The sequence below is a fragment of the Macaca thibetana genome, chromosome 1, assembly GCF_024542745.1.
Source record: "Macaca thibetana thibetana isolate TM-01 chromosome 1, ASM2454274v1, whole genome shotgun sequence".
NCBI classification, from domain to species: domain Eukaryota; kingdom Metazoa; phylum Chordata; class Mammalia; order Primates; family Cercopithecidae; genus Macaca; species Macaca thibetana.
Window position 1 is genome coordinate 36,768,146 of NC_065578.1, and position 19,030 is coordinate 36,787,175.

At 55.1% G+C, this 19,030-nt stretch overlaps 2 protein-coding genes across 2 annotated transcripts in view; one reads left to right on the top strand and one right to left on the bottom strand.

Moving 5' to 3' along the window:
* The window catches only part of UTP11 (UTP11 small subunit processome component), a 594,364-nt gene that overhangs the window by 280,570 nt on the left and 294,764 nt on the right, over positions 1–19,030 (top strand). The gene's annotated exons all lie outside the window — the stretch shown is intronic.
* EPHA10 (EPH receptor A10) overlaps positions 6,337–19,030 on the bottom strand; it is a 47,420-nt gene continuing 34,726 nt past the window's right edge. The window contains exons 9-18 of the mRNA XM_050801229.1: positions 15,834–15,942; positions 11,661–11,722; positions 11,391–11,516; positions 10,006–10,191; positions 9,133–9,194; positions 8,701–8,904; positions 8,259–8,408; positions 7,661–7,854; positions 6,914–7,069; positions 6,337–6,739 (exon numbers count right to left, since the gene is read on the bottom strand). Coding sequence (XP_050657186.1) covers positions 6,625–6,739; positions 6,914–7,069; positions 7,661–7,854; positions 8,259–8,408; positions 8,701–8,904; positions 9,133–9,194; positions 10,006–10,191; positions 11,391–11,516; positions 11,661–11,722; positions 15,834–15,942 — 1,364 coding nt within the window. The 3' untranslated portion in view covers positions 6,337–6,624. The remainder of the gene's footprint in view (positions 6,740–6,913; positions 7,070–7,660; positions 7,855–8,258; positions 8,409–8,700; positions 8,905–9,132; positions 9,195–10,005; positions 10,192–11,390; positions 11,517–11,660; positions 11,723–15,833; positions 15,943–19,030) is intronic.

The following is a 19,030-nucleotide window of genomic DNA, read 5'->3' on the forward strand; positions in this document are numbered from 1 at the left end:
TGACCCCTACCTAAAATTCAGCATGCCACATGTACTCAAAACTTTCATAGTAGATATAATTCCTGTGGCTTCAGAAATTGAAGGACTGAGAGACACTCTTGAGAGAGGATTCAATCAGAATTGGGGGCTACACTGGGCTCCCTGCTAAAGGGGAGTCTGGAATCCAATTTGCTTTGCCTAAGGTGTCATCTCCCTTTGCGGGATTAAACATCTGCTCAGCCCTGTATCATCCCAGCCTGCATCACCCCACCTGTCAAACAAGCCTCTGCCATCCCCTCCCTGCCAGCTGTAACCTGCACTTCTTGCCTTTTACACTTTGCCATCATCCTTCCCTCAGCTGATATTAGGATCTGCATGGTTGATCTTTCCTGATCCTTGGGTGGTGGATATGGTGGAGGACAAACATACCCTTGGCACCAAGATACCAGGAAGACCGCAGCTCCATCTGCAAATTTTCAGTACCCACAAGCACACATATGTCACAATATGCTAAGAACCATCAGGATGGAGACAGGTGACCATCTTCAAGGATACACCCTTCCAATCGAACGCCAAGGTCACCCTGGCAAACCTTCTCCTCTTGACCCTTCGTAAGTCTCCAGGTGAGGGTCAAGAAGGAGTGCTGGCCGGACACAGTGGCTCACGTCTGTAATCCTAGCACTTTGGAGGGCCGAGGTGGAAGGATCACCTGAGGTCAGGGGTTCGGGACCAGTCTGGCCAAAACAGTAAAACCCCATCTCTACTAAAAATACAAAAATTAGCCAGGTGTGGTGGCACATGCCTATAATCCCAGTCACTTACTGAGGCAAGAGAATCGCTTGAGCCCACGAGGCAGAGGTTACAGTGAGCCGAGATCATGCCACTGCATTCTGGCCTGGTCGACACAGTGAGACTTGTGTCTCAAAAAAAAAAAAAAAAAAAAGGAGTGCTGTGGGCTGGGTGGAGGAAGGAGAAGGGGCCCAGGGGGAAGCCTAAGTGAAAGGGGAAGGAAGGTGTTGCAATGGGGAAACAAGTCTGGTTTAGATTTTTTCATTTTCCTCTTACACTTCTACAAGCAGTCTTGATCAAACACATTTCTTGGAGCTAGGCTTGAGATACACATAATCTGATCCCAAGACGCTGACAGGCAACATGAGGTCATTCATGAGCCCAACCAACTTCTGGCTTCTGTTGCCCTAAGACCCCAAGGAGCTCAACTAGTAAACTGGGGTGGGAAATATCCTGCGAATAGCAGGATTTTTTCAAGATGCTGGCAGACCGTTCCATTTCAATGGCAAAGGGTACAAAAAGATTTAAAGAGAGCTGCAGGTGGTGCAGTGTGAGTTTTACTCACTTCCTGAGCAACGGGGTGGAGGTAATGCTAGGAACTGAGACACCCTCCTGTAAGGTCCAGAACACAGGCATTGGCTACCAAAGGCAGCGAACACACTACCCACTTTCCCCTGGGAGCCCGCTCATACCTCCTCGGGAACAAAGCCAGGCAGAGCCCTTCCCTGAGCCCCCAAACACCTAGAATTCATCCTTATTGCCATGGCTTTTTATTTAACATGGGTATTTTTTACTTAACTGACTCACCCATTGGGCAGTGAGGCCTTAAGCTGCCAGAGCCAGCCATCTAGTAGGTGCCTGATCCATGCACAGTGAATGGGCAAATACCTTATCAAGCCAGATCAGCAGGCCCACTGCCTAGAGAAGTTCCATTCCTGACCACATGTCTACCTGGTGCCTCACACCAGCTAGGTAATAGTAATAATAATAGTAACACTAATAACAAGTGGGCACTTCCTGTGTTCTGTGTGCCAGGCACCGTGTTAATGCTGGGGTCCTGCATTCCCTGGCTGCGTGCCTCTCCTGGGGATGACTTCAGCGGAGCAATGCTGCTAACATCTCTAACCCACTCCTCATTCATTCCTCCCCACCAGAGGGTGGCTTCTCAAGTGGAATTGAGGGACAGCAGGAACAACCTGCTTGACTCAGTGCCATCTGGCTTCTCCTGCAGATCTGCTTGCCCACAAGAAAGGTGCACCCCGCTCTGCTCCCATCATGCAGGCAGGAGCTGAGGGGGCAGCTCTGCCCCTGCAGTGGGTGTCTGCCCCACCCGGCTCAGCCTGGGACTGGGTGGGTCTAGTTCAGGGGAATGATGGGAAACACACTTTGTCCCTGATGCACAGCATCTCATTCATTGAAGACGTACATGTTAACATCTCTGAAACTGGGATGCATCTTCCGGTTGGATGGCACAACATAGTTGACTGTGATGTTTCTTTCTTGGTAGGACATGTTACACTCAATGGCATCTTAGATTCAAAGAAACTTGGTAAGCAACATTCTCCAGTTAGCCTTATCAAAGAGCTGATATTTTACTCTCCACCTGTCCCAGGGAATTAGTACTTAACTGGCTCTGAGCACAGGAAGTGGGGGAAGGAGTATGATTTATCACCACCCCCACCACCCTACCCCTTGCCCTAAGCACTTTCCATGTCCTGAGCTATGCAGATGAGGAAGATGCCTTCCCCAGCCTAAAGAACATGAATGGCCTGGGCCACGGAGAGGAGAAGCACTAGAAAGCCAACGGAGACATGCAAGGACTCATGTGGTCCAAGTGTGTGCGTGCATGTGTGCCCATGTGCACATGTGTGCACATGCATGGGCTCTCAGGCCTTGCCCATGCACCCTTTGGCTCACACCCGCAGCCTGTCCTGGTCATTGTCTCAGCCCACTCTTCCTCCTTTCGCTGGACTCCTCAAAGATTCCCAAACTCCACTCCCCAATCCTCTCATCTGGCTTCTGCCCTGACAATAAAGTCGCTGTTACGGGTTGAACTGTGCCCCCCACCAGGCCTCTATGTTGAGGTCCTAACTCCCAGTAGCTCAGAAGGTGACTGTATTTGGAGACAGGCCTTTAAAGGGGTGATTAAGTTAAAATGAGGCTGTTAGGGTGGGCTGGTAATGGACCAGTCCAATATGACTGGCATCCATAAAAACGGGAAATTGGACTTACAGAGGGAAGATGATGTGAAGAGACAGAGTGGGATGATGGCCACAGGCAAGCCAGGGAGAGAGGCCCAGAGCAGAAGTTTCCCTCACAGCTCTCCGGAGGAAACAACCCTGTCCACATCTCGATCTTGGACTTCCAGCCTCCAGAGCTGTGGGACGGCAAATCCCTGTCGGCAAAGCCACGGGTGCTGTGTTACAGTAGCCCAAGCAAATGAATACACTCACCGGTAACATCCCAGTGCCCACACTGACAGCCACTGCTCCCTCCTCTGTCACTTGCTTTCTCTGTTTTTTGTTTTGTTGTTATTTGTCTGTTTTTCTGCTCTATCACCCAGGCTGGAGTGCAGTGGCACAATCTCAGCTCACTGCAACCTCCACCTCCTGGGTTCAAGTGATTCTCCTGTGTCATCCTCCTGAGTAGCTGGGATTACAGGCACCCGCCACCATGCCCGGCTAATTTATGTGTTGTTAGTAGAGATGGGGTTTCACCAGGTTGGCCAGGCTGGTCTCGAACTCCTGGCCTCAAATGATCTACCCACCTCAGCCTCCCAAAGTGCTGGGATTACAGGTGTGAGCCATCGTACCCGGCCATTTTCTCTGTATTTAACACCAAAACCTGCTCTTCAGCAGCACTGGCACAGCTCCTCCTGGCCTCTCCCACTGCTCCCCTTCATCTGGGTGCCTCCAACGCTGACGTCTCCCCTCTCCTGCACATGCTGGCCGGGTGACCTCCTTCTCACCGCGGCTTCCACCCCCATCTGAACGCTGATGACCCCAAAACTGTCTCTAACTTACATCTGTGCTCCAAGGTTCAGACCAGATATCCACCTGCCTCCCAGACATCTCTGCCGCACATCCCACGGGCATCTCAAACACATACCCAAACCTGAGTGCTGGGCATCCTTTCCTGGTCTCTGCCCTCCCTGGTACTGTCTATCCCAGCAAAGGACCCCACTGTGTCTGGGACACCTCCCTTGTTCTACTGCTCCTGAGACTGGGTGACAGACTTCTCTACACACCCAGGGCACCCAGTTCCCCTCAGTACCCGGGGTCACACCGTCCTGCCACGGATCCTGGGACATCTTTCATGGCAGGAGCAGCGTTGGACTCACCTCTATGCAAAGACATCTCAGATGCACATTCTGGACATCCCTGTCCCCGAGGAAGGGGGCAGAAACCCTTCCACACCAGCTATACAATGATCAAGAAACGGTCACTCAAAGAGGCACCCTATCACAGACAAGTTTTTATTATCCTGCATAGAGAACCCAGGAAATATAAAAACATGTCCAGAAGGAACCCCCTCCGACTGGCCCCCTCCCTCCCAGGGTGAGCTCAGACCAGGGTAATGGGGGCTTGCAGGCCACCTCTGTCCAGCGAACAAGTTCCATATAAAAATAGATCTGTAGAGGGTTCCCAGAGAGCCATCGCCCCGCATCACGCCTGTGCAGGGCTGAGGCCGGGGACCCATCAGGATTCTGGGACCTCACTCCTCAGTGGAGGGGAGATCTACCCTGGACACCGAAGTCCTGCCAACACAGCCAGGGGCCCTTCTGCAGGAACAGCTGGAGTAGCGGGAGGAGACTTTTCCCTGCAGAGAATGACTGATGTAGCTGGAGATGGGGATGAGGCTCCATCCACACAAGAAGGGATGCTGGTCCAGGCTTCCCAGGAGGGGTGGGGAAGGCGGATCCTGGAGGGCACCTGGCCGGGGGCTCCCCCAACCCTGACAAAGGTGGTAGCAACATCTTGGTCTCCCCAGTACCCCCAGAGTCACTGAGCTGGGGCAGGTGCTCAGGAGACGGGGAGGCAGGGGGCTGGGGGATATTCCAAGAGCAGAGGAGCTGCTGCTGGCAGGGTGGGGCCAAAGGCACCGCTGTGAGTCACTGTCCCCCACCTTGGGGTGCCCTGCAAAGATGCACTGCACCTTCCGCCTCTGGGCTCTTTCTCATGCTAGCCTCTCTGCATGGACTCCTCTTGTCTGAGGCCTGCCATCTTGCCTGCCGGACACTCCACGCACCCCAAGGAAAGAACCTTCCCTTTCCCACCTGCAAGGCCTTGTTCAACTTACATCTCAGCTTCACACTTCACGAGAGCGGCTATCTCCCCCTCCAGCCCACCCACCCACTGACCCAGAGGGCTCCTGGGGGCCCTGGGCACCGGTGGATGGTGCCCTGGAATTACTTCTTGGTACCTGAGCTCTTCTCCTGGTCTAGTCTGAGCCCCCCAAGGGCAGGCTGTGTGTCTTTTTCATCTCTTTTCTCTACCCCTTGTCTTCTCCTTCCCGCTCCATCCCACCCCACCCACACACAGCCAAGCACAGCAGACAAGTGTCAGGGGTGGCCTGAACAAACTCAGCCCCTGTGGCCCTGCCAAGATCCAGCTGCCTTCCTGCTACCCTACAAAAGCCCTGGCATCCTGGGCCCCACCATTCCCGGGGGCCCTTGTGGATAAGGAACTCCATGGTGGGCTCAGCACAACCACTCCTGCCAGGGCTCCACGAAGTCAGAGCAGGGAGGGGCTCCATGGAAGGCTGGCTAGTGCCCAAGGCACGGAGCTGGCTGGAGGGGGTCACCTCTAGAGTCCCCACGGGATGTACAGGGAAGTGGGGGTGCCATAGGGCAGGACCAAGGACTCTCTCTCCAGAGCCAGCTCATCCCTGGATTGGGTTCTGATCCCAGCTCTGACCCTGACACCTCACTTGGCCTCAGTTCCCCCATCTGTACACTGGGGGTTAGACCAGCCTGTTTGAGAGAGAGGACCCGTCTCTGAGTCTCCTCTTCACCCTCCCCAAGGCTGGAGAGAAAAGCTCTTGGGTCCCTGGGGAGATGACATGGCCCTTTATGCTTTTCCCAGATGTCCTGGCCACTGAGTTCATAAAGGAATGCACACGAGGGCCTCGTGGAGCCCCAGGGAACACCAGGGCCTTGCATGACCCAGCTTGGTCAGGATTCTTGGCCTCACCCTGAACTGTCAGCTCAAGGCAGGGGAACACAGAAGCCAGCTCCTGAGTCTAGGGCTCTTGGGCGTCAGCCCCTGAGCTCAGCACCATCTTTGCCTGCCTGGGCCTTGGCCAGTATCCAGTCAGCCCCTGCCAAGGCACAGGGAGCTGAGGACGATGCGTCTCTGGTACAGCCCCCGAGGCCTGAGCCACCAGGCAGCTGCAGTCACTGCCAGGTAGAACAAGAGCCCCCTGGGACCCACGCTGTCTGACTGGTCAATGGGTCTGTGGGAAAAGGGAACACCCCACGGGGTAGGCCCCAGCCCCTAGTGGGTATGAATGGCAGTAGGGCATGAGCCAGGGCAATCTCAACCCACTGTCTTCCCTCCAATCCCTGCCCCAGCTCTTCTCTGAGACCCCGAATTTCCTCCTGCTGTTATCTCAGGGGTCCTCTCTAGGGACTTGAACCTCTTTTCCGGGGCACTGAGTTAGTGAAGGTGTTCAGACTGGTGAAAATGGGAGGGGCAGGCAGTGAAAGCGGGGAAGCTGGGGCCCCAAACCAGATCTAGGCCCAAGCGGAGGAAGAGAGTCCCTCCCACGCTGCTGGAGCACAGCTTGCCACGGTCCTTGGGCAGGGCTGGGGGTCTGGACCCCCACCGGAGTCCTGCCTTGAAGAATGGGGTCCACTCACACCTGCACCCCCTGGCCCTGCAGCTGGAGCACTCGTGCCTGCAGGGCGCTGATCCCACTGAGGAGGGCCTCTCGATGTTCAGCTGAAGAGATGCCTAGGCTCACCAGGTCCCTGAAACAAAGGCTGGTCACACTCAGCTGGCTTGACCCCAACTTCTGCTCCTCCCATGAAGGCCCTCCACTCTCCCTCCGCTTCTCTGGACAGGTTGGGACTTCCCAATATAGGCAGGGGCAGGGCCCCTGGTATCCCCTAGCCCCGGCCTTGACCTTGGTGCCTCAGACTCACTGGGCGGTCATCTCGGCCACGGCCTCCAGGCTCCCGTAGCCAGCAGCTGCGAAGCTGTCCTTGTAGCGGCACAGGTCCAGGGCCTCCAGCCACGCGCCCACAGAGCCAAAGGAGGGGAAGGTGGAGAAGGCACGGTCCGCTAGTGGGGTGGGAGGCCTGCGGGTCAGAGGAGCTGTGCTCAACCGACAGCTGGGATCTGGGCCCAAACCTGGTGGTCTCCCGGGGAGAGGCCAGCTGAGGATGAACAGAAGAAGGGGAGGGTAACCGGGCCCTGGGGCTGGACCCAGCTCACATGAGCACCGTGCTTTCCCGAAGAGGCGAGGGCTTCAGGTTCTTCAGGCAGGTGGAGGCAGAGCCAGCTAAAGGTATTGGAGTATCTGGAACAGTCTGGGGTAGGACATGCCTAGGACTGGTTGGTGACTCATATTTGGAACAACGAATATTAATTTCACATATTTGATTAATTGGGACTACAAATGTGTTAGGGCTATTACCACATCTATTTCTCCAGTCAGAGGTCATTGTACCCAGGGATGCAGGCAAAATCCAGGAGACGCGGAAGTGACCAGGAGGATGTGCAGTGCGGTGGGCCTGGGCAGGTGGGAGGGCTACAGCCCTCTGGGGCAATGGGGTGAGCGATCGCTCCTGGACAGGTTGGGGGGTGGAGGTGGTGGGTTTGCACTTGAGTCATGCAGGAAGACCCTCCATGGACAGGTGAGAGGCTGGCTGTCTCCTGTGGGAACATACCTGGGACAGGTAGTCGGGGCACAGTTGGGGGGCTCTGGGTCCTGCACCATCTTGCTCAGGATGCTGTGGATCTGGGAGAACCTGGGCCGCTCACCTGGGTCCTTCTGCCAGCAGTCGAGCATTAGTCGGTGCAGTGGGGTAGGACAGTTCCTGGGAGGTGGCAGCCGGAAGCCATCCTCCACAGCCTTGATCACCTGGGCGACGGGGATGGGGAGCAGAGAAGAGGCTCCAGGTTTCCCCAGGACACGGTGCGCGCACACACACACGCACACACACACGCACAGACACACGTGCAGACACACAAACACGCATGCACACACACAGGCATGTGCACGTGCACACACGCGCGCACACACACGCACACACACACGCACAGACATACACACATGCACAGACACACAAACACGCATACACATACACACACACACACAACACACACAAGGAAGACTCAGGCAGTGGCCAGGCAGAACCAGAAGCAAGCAGACGGAGAAGAGGGGCCTGGGGCTGGAAGGCTGAGGGCCAACGGGCAGAGGTCAGGGAGCTGGGGCCTGAGGTAAGAGGGTCAGAAGGCATGGAGCTGGAGTCACCAGTTACTCACGTCTTGGCCAGACATGTCCCAGTAAGGCCGCTCCCCAAAGGCCATCACCTCCCACATGACGATGCCAAAGCTCCATACATCACTGGCGGAGCTGAAGTGGCCAAACTGAAGCGTCTCAGGGGCGGCCCACAGCGCCGGGCTCCGGCCACTCTGTAGGAGCAGGCAGGTCAGGGGCAAGGAGGAACTGGATGACACACAGGTTTCCCCACCCGACTGAGCCCTAGATCCAGCCCTGAGTGTCATCCTCCCAAGCAACCCCCAACTCCAGCTTCACATCTGGGAAAGACACAAAAGCTGACCTCAAGGGGAGGTCCACTCGCATTTATGCCAAGACCAGCTGGGTGGAGGGGCAGGGAAGGGAGTGAAGTGGGGAGCTAGGGGTTCCAGCGCAGCTTGGCGGGAATCAGAAGGCACAGGCAGGCTTGGCTGGGGGCACCCTCACCATAGTGGTGTAGACAGCCTCTGCTCGGTCCCGGGGGCCCCGCCCGAAGCCAGAGATCTTGCAGACAAGGTCGCTGCTGACCAGCACACGGCGAGCTGCCAGGCCCCGGTGAACGTAGCCCATCTCTGACAGATACTTCATGGCTGATGCCAGCCCAGGCAGCAACCCCATCAGTTGCCCAGCCACCAGCTGCCCCTCGTGCCGCTGTGGAGGGAGGAGACTGAGGCCAGGGCTGTGGGCTTGGATCCCCTGGTGTTGTGTGACGCCAGGGCAGTCACCCAGCTCTCGCCAGGCTTTAGTTCACCCTGTGACCACAGGTCAGCCCGGCCAGTGGGGATGATGCCAATTCCAAGCCCTACCAAAGAGAAAAGTGAGGGACCCCTGCCCGCTTTACAGAATAAAGTGGTCATTGGCAGCCCCAGGGCCACTCACCCTGAGGAAGCCGTCCAGGGCCCCATGGCTCATGTACTCGGTGACAATCATCAAGGTGCTTCCTGTGCCCAGGGATGGGAACACACGTGCTAAGTTGACTACTCCACCCCGCGCACACACAAGTTTCCCCCCCGGTGCCCCAGACCGGGCCTCGAGAGCCAGAACCAGCACCAAGCTCCCTAATCTCGCCATCCTCCTGCCCAGCCCAGGGTCCACTATGCCGAGGAACAAAAGAGGAGACATCTTAGGTGGACAAAGGCCAAGGTCATGAGCTGCAACAAGCTTGCTAAGAAAGATCAGTCTTTCTAGGAGTGATATTCTAGGGGGTCAGAAGATCACTGAAAGGTCAGAAAGGTCATTCTGGCTGGGCGTGGTGGCTCACGCCTGTAATTCCAACACTTTGGGAGGCCGAGGCAGGTGGATCACAAGGTCAGGAGATCGAGACCATCCTGGCTAACACGGTGAAACCCCACCTCTACTAAAAATACAAAAAATATATATATATATATTAGCCGGGCATGGTGGTGGGTGCCTGTAGTCCCAGCTACTCGGGAGGCCGAGGCAAGAGAATGGTGTGAACCTGGGAGGCAGAGCTTGCAGTGAGCCAAGATCACGCCACTGCACTCCAGCCTGGGCGACAGAGCAAGACTCCATCTCAAAAAAAAAAAAAAAAGAAAGGTCATTCTGAGCCAGAGTGGCCACTCTAGGAGAAGGGCCACCCTGAGTCAGTGAAAGCTGAGGTCCCTGGCTGAAGCTCCCTCCCATGGCTGAGGGAAGGACCTGGAGGGGCAGGGGCACCCCAAACTCCCACCCCATCATTTCCACCCACCATACTCGTGGGCTGGGCAGCAGCAAGGGAGCACCGGGCCCTACCTCGGGTGACAACACCCTCCAGCCGCACGATGTGGCTATGGTCAAACTGGCCCAGAGTGAGGGCCTCCGCCAGGAAGCCAAGCCTCTGTGAGTCGGAGGCGCTGTCCCTCAGCGTGTGCACGGCTACAGGCAGCTCCTGGCGACCGGGGAGCTGCAGGCAGCCACAGCACAGCTCCCCAAACCGCCCTGTGGGGAAACAGCACATCAGATACTGCCAGAGGCCACTGCTCTGGCTGAGCTGAACAGGCTGAGCCAAGGAGAAAGTGACTCTGACCAGCCTGGCCAACATAGCAAAACCCAGTCTCTACTGAAAATACAAAAATTAACCAGGCATGGTGGCGCATGCCTGTGATCCCAGCTACTTGAGAAGGCAGGAAAATCACTTGAACCCAGGAGGCGGAGGTTGCAGTGAGCTAAGATTGTGCCACTGCACTTCAGACTGGTTGACAGAGCAAGACTCAGTCTCAAAAAAAAAAAAAAAAAAAAAAAAAAAATGACTCCAGATCATGGACTGTTTCCAGTTTAAATCCTGGTAAACTAAGTACCAGCAGTGTGACCTAGAATTCCATCTTGTTCCCTTTCTTGGCCAGTCTCCTCTGTGAAATGGGGATTCCTCCCTGCCTTCCTCAGTGGGGGGAGGTTTCCAAGTCTTAAAGAAAGGACGGGGCACATGCCAGCGTGCCAATGGCCATCAAACCCCATGTGACCCAGGACGGACGACAATGACATCTATTCTTCCAACCCTGCTCCTTTCTGGCTTCTGTCTGGAGACAGTGTCAGAGGATAATGTCAGGCTCCCAGTGAAAGCAGCTGCCGTCTCTGAGCACAGAAGGTTGAGGATTTGTAGTCAGGAAGAAAGGCTAGCAGGAGACTGGCGCTTAGAGAGCAAGAGCCGACAGCCAGGCCCTGTGAGGAGTGCTGGGAGGTCCCCACATTAGCCCCCAGAAGGCAGATATCATGCCCATTTCACAGATGAGAAACTGCGGCTCTGAGCAAAAGAAGGCCATGCCCCTGATCGTGCAGCGGGTCAGTGGGAGGGCTAGGACTAGAACTCAGTTATGTCTGGCCCCCAAGCTTGCAAAGGCCCCTCCCCACGGCCCCATAAAGGCCTGGGACTAAACTGCCAGTGGTAGTGTGCAGAGGTCTGACCTTGAGGACCAGGAGAGGGTCACAGACCCCTCTGCCATCCTCTTCCCTATAATCAGGCAAGCCAGGGACTTTCTGGGTGGAGGGTGGGCTTGGTGTGGAGGCAGGGTTTCCAGACACGAGCAGGGACTTGGGTGGAGGTAGGCTTCAGGATAGCGGTGTGGACAGAGTAGGGGCGGGGCCTGTAGAGTGGGTGGGGCTTCCAGATGGGGACAAGTCTTCCTGGGCACCCAGCTTGCCTGCTCCAAGCCTCCTCTCCAGCGTGACGCTTTTCGCATCCAGTTCCTTGGCAAACAGATGCACAGCCTGCAGTGGGTCCCCACAGCTCTGGGGGTCCAGGAATGTGCGACGTGTTGGGACTTTGACTGGGAGAGAAAGAGATGAACCTAAGGAACGGGGCCTCCGCCACTGGGGTGGACAAGCAGGCTCATGCAGTGGAGCAAGGCAGAGGGCTGAGGAGTGAGGCAAGGTGGAGCCCGCCCCTCCCCAGCCAGGCCCAGCCAACTCACAGTGGAAATACAGCTCCTCTTCATCATGGGCGTCCCCTCCTCCTTTACCATAGCTGCAGGGCCTGGCAGGGAGTTCAGGATCATGGCCTTCTTTCAGCCAGGCCACCCCAGCCCTTCCCATTGCAGAGCACTGAGGGCAGTGCCCCTTGGTCCCTTCAAAAGACAAGGCCTGTGCCCTGGGGGAGGGACCTTCCTGTCCAGCTGGTTTAAAAGTTTCTCTGTGGTTTGACAACCTCCCCATGGCACAGATACAACCGTAGCCCTAGACCAAACCCTCACCACCACCACCATCCCTAGCTACTTTCACACAGTGAAAATTATTGCAACTCCAGAGGCACCCAATCCACACCCTGACTGCAGGCCCCCAGCTGACCCCAACCTGCGGTTTTATGGAAGTGTGAATGAGGCAAGCGGACCCAGCACTCAGGGGCAGCTTCTGGTATGGTCAGGAAAACAAACACGGAGAGTTAGCCACAAGCCCACTCATCAGTGCTGGCAAAGAAGGGCGGTGTACTGTGGGGACATGGGACAGACAGCCCTGACCTGATCTGAGCTCATTGTGGATGGCTTCCTGAGACAGAGGCAGCCACGGGCCAAAGGACCGCATCACAGTCAACAAAGCCACAGGTTGGCACTTGGAGCCCCCAGGGGCAGGGCCTTGCTGGCCCAGATAAAGACTTGAGCTTTGATTCTGGGAGCAGAGGAGAGCCCCTGTGGAGTTGAAGCAGAGGAGTGCAATGATTTGATTTCTACTTTAGAAAGAGCTCCAGTTGCAGAGTGGAAACTGTCGCGGGTGTCACCACAGGAGAGGAGCTGGCAGTGCTTCCAGCTATGGGGTCAACATGGGCATGGAGAGAGGCAGAGGACTCGAGTGACATGAAGGTGACAGGGGCCACAGGGCTGAGAGGTTGCTGGATGGCAGAAAGGAAGAGGGAGAAGTTGCCCACAGAGTTCATGGTGGTGCCATTTACTGGGATGAGGAGACAAAAAGTTCATATTTAGACATCTGAGTTTGCAGGCCTAGGGGATAAGCAGGGAAGATAAGAAGGGGGTTCAACGTGTGTGTAACTGGAACTTGGAAGAGAGGCCTGCTCTGCAGATACAAATTAGGAGCAATGAGCATGGCCCAGGGAGAGGATGGAGTCTGAGAAGAGGGACTAGGAATAAGTCTGAGAAACCCCAACATCCAGGCTAGAGGAAGGAAGCACCAAGGACAGTACAAAAGAACCACCAGAGGAACAGAAGGAGAGTGGAGGGAAACTCGGGCAGGGTATCACGGAGACCAAGGACAGAGAAAGTAGAGGGGGTGGTAGAGAGAAATCACATAAAGGTACAAGGAGGAGAGACCAAGGGAGGAGTTTCCGAAGTTTTCACGACAGAGATGATCACATGTAGATACAGATGGGAAGGAGGAGCAAGGCTGTCACACGGGGGGAAGCAGCCACCGAAGGGTGTTGACGGCCTGGGCTCAGAACCTGACTGCACGGACCTGCTTCCCAGCTCCTCCACTCGGTAACTGTGGGACTGGGTGGCTCCGTTTTCTCTTTAATAAAATCAAGATAAAGATAGGCCTGCCAGACAGCGGCATGTCAGACAGCTTACCAAGCCTCCACACATGTTCACTGTTATGGGCGGAGAGGGGGACATTAGGAGTAATAGTGGGCTCCCAAGATGGCAAAAGGGTGGGGTTCGGTCATAGATGGAAGGACTGATCCTGGCTGGGAGGATCACCTCCTCTAGAGGAAACGGGGTGAGGATGGGTGCAGAAGCAGGCAGGTTTGTAGGTTTGGTGGTAAGTAGCTCAGGGACCAGGGAGGAGGCTAAAGAACAGGTGTGACAGGTGTGGCCAAGACAGCAAGCTGCAAAGACAGGGAATCTGCAGGCCAAGAGGGGTACTGGATTAAGTATTGGGGTGAGGCCAGGCATGGTGGCTCATGCCTGTAATCCCAGCACTTTCGGAGGCTGAGGTGGGTGGATCACCTGAGGTTAGGAGTTTGAGACCAGCCTGGCCAAAATGACGAAACTCCGTCTCTATTAAAAATACAAAAAAAATTAGCTGGATATGGTGGCACAGGCCTGTAGTCCCCGTTACTCAGGAGGCTGAGGCAAAAGAATCACTTAAACCGGGGAGGCAGAGGCTGCAGTGAGCTGAGATCGTGCCATTGCACCCCACCTGGGTGACAAGAGCAAGGCTCCATCTCAAAAAAAAAAAAAAAAGGTAACGAGGCGAAGCATTCCAGGGGGATGGCCAGGAGGAACAGAAGAGATGATTCTTGGGAATGAGAAGTCAAAGAACCAAGGGGCAAGGGATGGGACAGGCTGCCTGGCAGCTACTGAAGTCACCCAGGGTGGTGACAGGATTTCCACGAATGAGGAGCAACATCCAGGAAAGATGGGTGGAAATGAAGTGGGGAAGGTTGAGTGGATGGAGGAGCGAGAGAGGGTGCGTGGTGTGGAGAGGAGAGAGGCTTCCACTGGACCACACGGGCTGGTGAGAAGTGGGCAAGCCAGGAATGGAGAGGAGGGAAACTGGAGGTGAGGGACCATGGCGCAGAGCAGGTCCTACACACGGGACGGTGTGAGAGGTGCTGCAGACAGCCCGCCAGGCTGGGACACGCATGCTGGCAGAGAACGCCTCTCTACCCCTCCACGCTAAACCAGGCTCACTCTCCCCATTTCGGTGCAGCTGGATTTGGAATCCCACACTGGCTTGCTCCCCCTCTGTAGTGCACCTGTCCCCAGGGCACTCCTGTCCTGCAGAGCCTCTGCCCAGAAAAGGAGCTCTTGGCTTGCTCATCTCCCTCTGCCTTCTGCCTCTCAGAGCCTCTCAGTGCAAAGCCAGGATGAGATGCTCTTGGCATCTGTCCATCCCTGCTTTTTCTTTTTTTTTTTTTTTTTTTTTTTTTTTTTTTGAGATGGAGTCTCGCTCTGTCGCCCAGGCTGCAGTGCAGTGGCCGGATCTCAGCTCACTGCAAGCTCCGCCTCCCAGGTTTACGCCATTCACCTGCCTCAGCCTCCCAAGTAGCTGGGACTACAGGCACCCACCATCTCGCCTGGCTAGTTTTTTATATTTTCAGTAGAGATGGGGTTTCACCGGGTTAGCCAGGATGGTCTCGATCTGCTGACCTCGTGATCCACCCATCTCGGCCTCCCAAAGTGCTGGGATTACAGGCTTGAGCCACCGCGCCCGGCCCATCCCTGCTTTTTCAACAGGTCCAGCACATGGACCTTCATTCTCCATGAGCAAGGAGCTCCCTACTCTTGTCCTGCCCTCCTGATTTGCCTGGCCCAGGCAGAGCTGGCTTCTAGACTAGCGAGACAGTGTTCTCTCCCACTCAGTCACTTTCAGTGCCTCATTCAAGGCCAAGCAAATAGCCAGTACCAAATGAACACCCATTGTCCATCCAGCTGCCAGGCAGTTTCGGGATGCTGAGATGTGGCTCCCTGGCCCACCCACCTCTCTCCTCTGCTTTCCCACTCCAGCCCATCTCATGCAGAATTTCTAACCTCTCTGGTCTGCTGATCTCAGCGCAGCCTGGGACCCATCTGGGTGACTCTGCCTGCAGCAGAGTGTAGCCCTGGGGAGAAGGGGAGGATACATGCCAGGAGGCCTCTGCTGCCTGCAAAAGGACTAGAATCTTCTCTGAACCAGACTCAAGCTCTACGTCTTTCCCCTTCCTCCTATTCCCTTTCTCTGCTCACCCTCCTGCAAGCTTCTTTCTGCTAGGGGTGGGAGGTTTCTGCTTTATGAATTGCCCTCCCTGTCCTGCCCCTCCCACACACATACATACACAAGATTTCTGTCTTTTCCCCCTTTTCCTGTGTTCAAGGGCCTCAAGAGGCCTGGGGGCCTCTGAGCACCTCCGGAGAATCCTAATCACACTGGAGCAGCCAGAGCTTGATTCCTTCCTCAGTGATGCCTTCTGACATTTAATGAGTTAAGGCGCTAAATCCCCTTCATCCCAGAGCGGCTGATCTAGCTGCAGTGCTGGCTGCCACAGGAACAGTGAGCGGGGAGGGGCCAGAACGATGCACACCTATATCTGTACAGCAGTGTGCTTGTGGGTACAAATCTGCCTGTGTGGAAAGCGGGCAGAGATACCTGTGAGCACACATTACTGTGCACGGGACATGGCACACCAGGGGTCACCTAGGCTGGGGCCAGCCACCTACCTCCTCCAAATGGCCAGCACACTCATCACGGAGCCCAGGACGAGGAGGGCTGAGATGGTCACTACGGTGACGACAACAGCGGGGCTCTGGTCCCTGGACCCTGAGGCAGCTGGGAGGAAAATCACGAGGTTGAGGCGGGCAGAGGACCAGGCTCCTAGGCAAGCCCCAGGGCAGACTCCTGTCCTCACCCTGTAGCAGGATTCCCACAGCACCTCTGCACTTGGCACTGTCTCCCAGCCACAGAGGTGCCAAGGCAGTCCCACTGACCACAGTGGCACCTGGAGTCCCAAGAGCTTCCTCTACTCTCAGGGCAGGACACCTCCACGGCAGCCCAGCTCCTGCTCAGAGAGACAGGCAGGAGTCCAGACAGGCAGGGCCAGGCCTCTCTCTATGCCTTTCAGATGAGCAGTGAGAGATTCAAAGTCACTCTGCAGGAGGAATGACCTCTGCTCTGAGCTCCCTACGCCCCATCCAGACCATCCACCAACAATAATGAAAAGGGCTAATGGTAACTGCACCTTACTCCATTCAAGACACTGGGCCATTTGCCTTCACTATACTGTCTTGTTTCATCATCACAATAATCCAGGAAGGCATTACCATCTCCATCTTACAGCTGAGGAAACTAAGGTTGAGAAATTACATAATTTGCCCAAGATCACATGGCTAAAAAGTGGTGAACCTAAGATTTGAGCATGACTCCAAAAGTCTCTGCCTGATTCCAAAGTTTCTGCTTTGAACTATTTCCCCAAGAGAGCAGCCCAGAGGACCCTCGCTCTCAGCCCTATTCATCAATCTCTCCAACCGACCCATCCATCCATCCAACCTACGTGCCCAGTTTGCATTAGTACTGAGGAGACAGTGATGAATCTGGAGGGGTGCATGGACCTATGGGTGAGATAGAAACAAAAATCTTAACTGTAGGATGGAAAAAGAAACAGAAATGAGCAGAGCTGAGCAGAGGCACAATAATTTCTTCCTAAAGTCAATGAGGAAGGCTTCACAAAGAAAGGTGCCATCTGAACTGGACCTGCAGATTGGAAGGATTTTTGATGGTGCTTTGATGCACACACTGGGTCTGAAAATGGCAAGTCGTCCCATGTGTCTGGGAAACAGACTGCACGAAGGCGGAGAGTGGCAAATAGGAAGCTGGAGGGTGGGAAGACGGAGGGAACTGGCGGAGCCAGAACCTGGAGGGCCTTGAATGCTAAGCTAAGGAGTAAAAACTTTCTCCTGTGGGCAACAGGGAGCTGTGGAGAGAGTTCCTGCCCAAGAAGAAAAGGAATGAGGGCGTCTGCTGAGGTGAGAGTGAGGATGGAGAGGAGGTGCTTGAGAGAGGTGAAGGTTTGGCGTAACTATTAGGAATGGGAAAAGTACTAAGTGGCCCTGAAGACTGAACTGAGATTGGAAAGTACACCTCTGCAGGCAGCTTCCGCGTGGGACATGGGGAGGAGAAAGGTCCAAGTCTGGGGACTAGCAGGTGAACGCAGCAAGACGCCCAGGGAATGAGGGCTGGCAGAGTTAGGGGGTATTTCTGATGAGCTCATCTGCAGGGGCTGGGTAGAGATGGGTGTGGGGCCCGGAGGAGCTAAAAGCCTTGAAGATGAGGTAGGATCCAGTGAGCTGTCTTTCGGATGTCACAGAGCATGTGAGGAGGAACAGAAGAGGAGAGTTAGAGACCAAAAATGCTAGAGTCAAAGAGGGTATTTCAGAGCCCAGGGTTCCAGAGGTAAAGAGGGTCAAGGGTCTGGGCATGGACAGAGGGGAACAGAGTTGCCAAGAACTGCTTGAAATGAGGCATCCATGTGGACACAGAAATGGAGAAGATGCCAGCAGTGGGCAGCCTCTGAGATGGCATCCCTACCTCCTGGTATCCACTCCCCGTGAGTGCAGGCTGGACTCACTTCTAATGAACAGAATATGGCAAGAGTACTGGGGTGTCATTCCCAAGATGAGTAAACAAGACACATGGCTTCTGTCTTGGGTGCCCTCTCCCTGGCTCACAGTCTCTGGAAGAACCTAGCGGTTGTGGTGAGCAGCCCTAAGGAGAGGCCCATGGGGCAAGGAACAGCGTGCCTTAGCAGCAACCAGCAAGACCCCGAGGAGGGAGGTGAACTCTCCCCCAGCTAAGCTCCGAGATGATCACAGCCCCTGAGGACAACTTGATGGCAGCCTTGGAAGAGACCCTAAGTCGCTGGCACCTAGCTGAGAGGCACCTATATTACCCATCCATGGAAAAATAAGATATTCAATATTTGTTGTTTTCACCTGCTAGATGTTGCAGCAACTTGTTACATAGCAACAGGTAACTAGCACAGTGGTGATGCATAAATGTTCACCAAGACCTTGACTGGGGGCCGGGCATGGTGGCTCACACCTGTAATCCTAACACTTTGGGAGGTCAAGACAGGAGAACTGCTTTCAGCCCAGGAGTTCGAGACCAGCCTGGGCAACATAGTGAGACCCCCAACAAAGTAAAAATATTAGCTGGGCATGGTGGCGAGCGCCTGTGGTCTCAGCTACTTGGGAAGCTGGGGTGGGAGGATCACTTAAGCCCGGAAAGTTGAGGCTGCAGTGAGCTGTGACTGTGCCACTGCACTCCAGCCTAGGTGACACAGTAAGACCCTATCTCAAACAAACAAACAAACAAACGAAAATCTCAGTTTGGAGACACAGCTCATGGGAAACCACACTCTGCAGATTAGGAGAACCATAGCCATGGCCACAGGAAGCGGGGCTGGGGATCTCAGCAGTCTCTACCAACTGAGAGGTACCCAATGAATGCAGACCATCAGCCCTTCTCCGCTGACAGCCCCCAGCTCCTGCCCCCCACACGCCCACTCCAGAAAAACCTGCCCGCCTTTGTTCAGATGGCTTCCTCTCCCCAAAATGCCTCCCTGCCCATCTGTACACATTCAAATATTCCCCAGCTTTAATCTCCTCTTTCCAGCACCTGGCCGAGGTCTAACACTTTTTGCATTCAGGCAAGAAGTGTGGTCTTTCTTCCCAGAACTCAGACCCCTTCAACATTTTATCTTCACCTTGCTTTGGGCTCAGAGCTCTTCCTATCTTGGATTAGAGTCATGTAGCAGGTTGGAAAGAATTATTATCTTGACAGCTGGTGCCAGAATGCCTCTTAGGGGGAACCGCCTTTGTTCAGGAAAATATTTTCATGAGCTGCTCAGGGTAGATAGAGG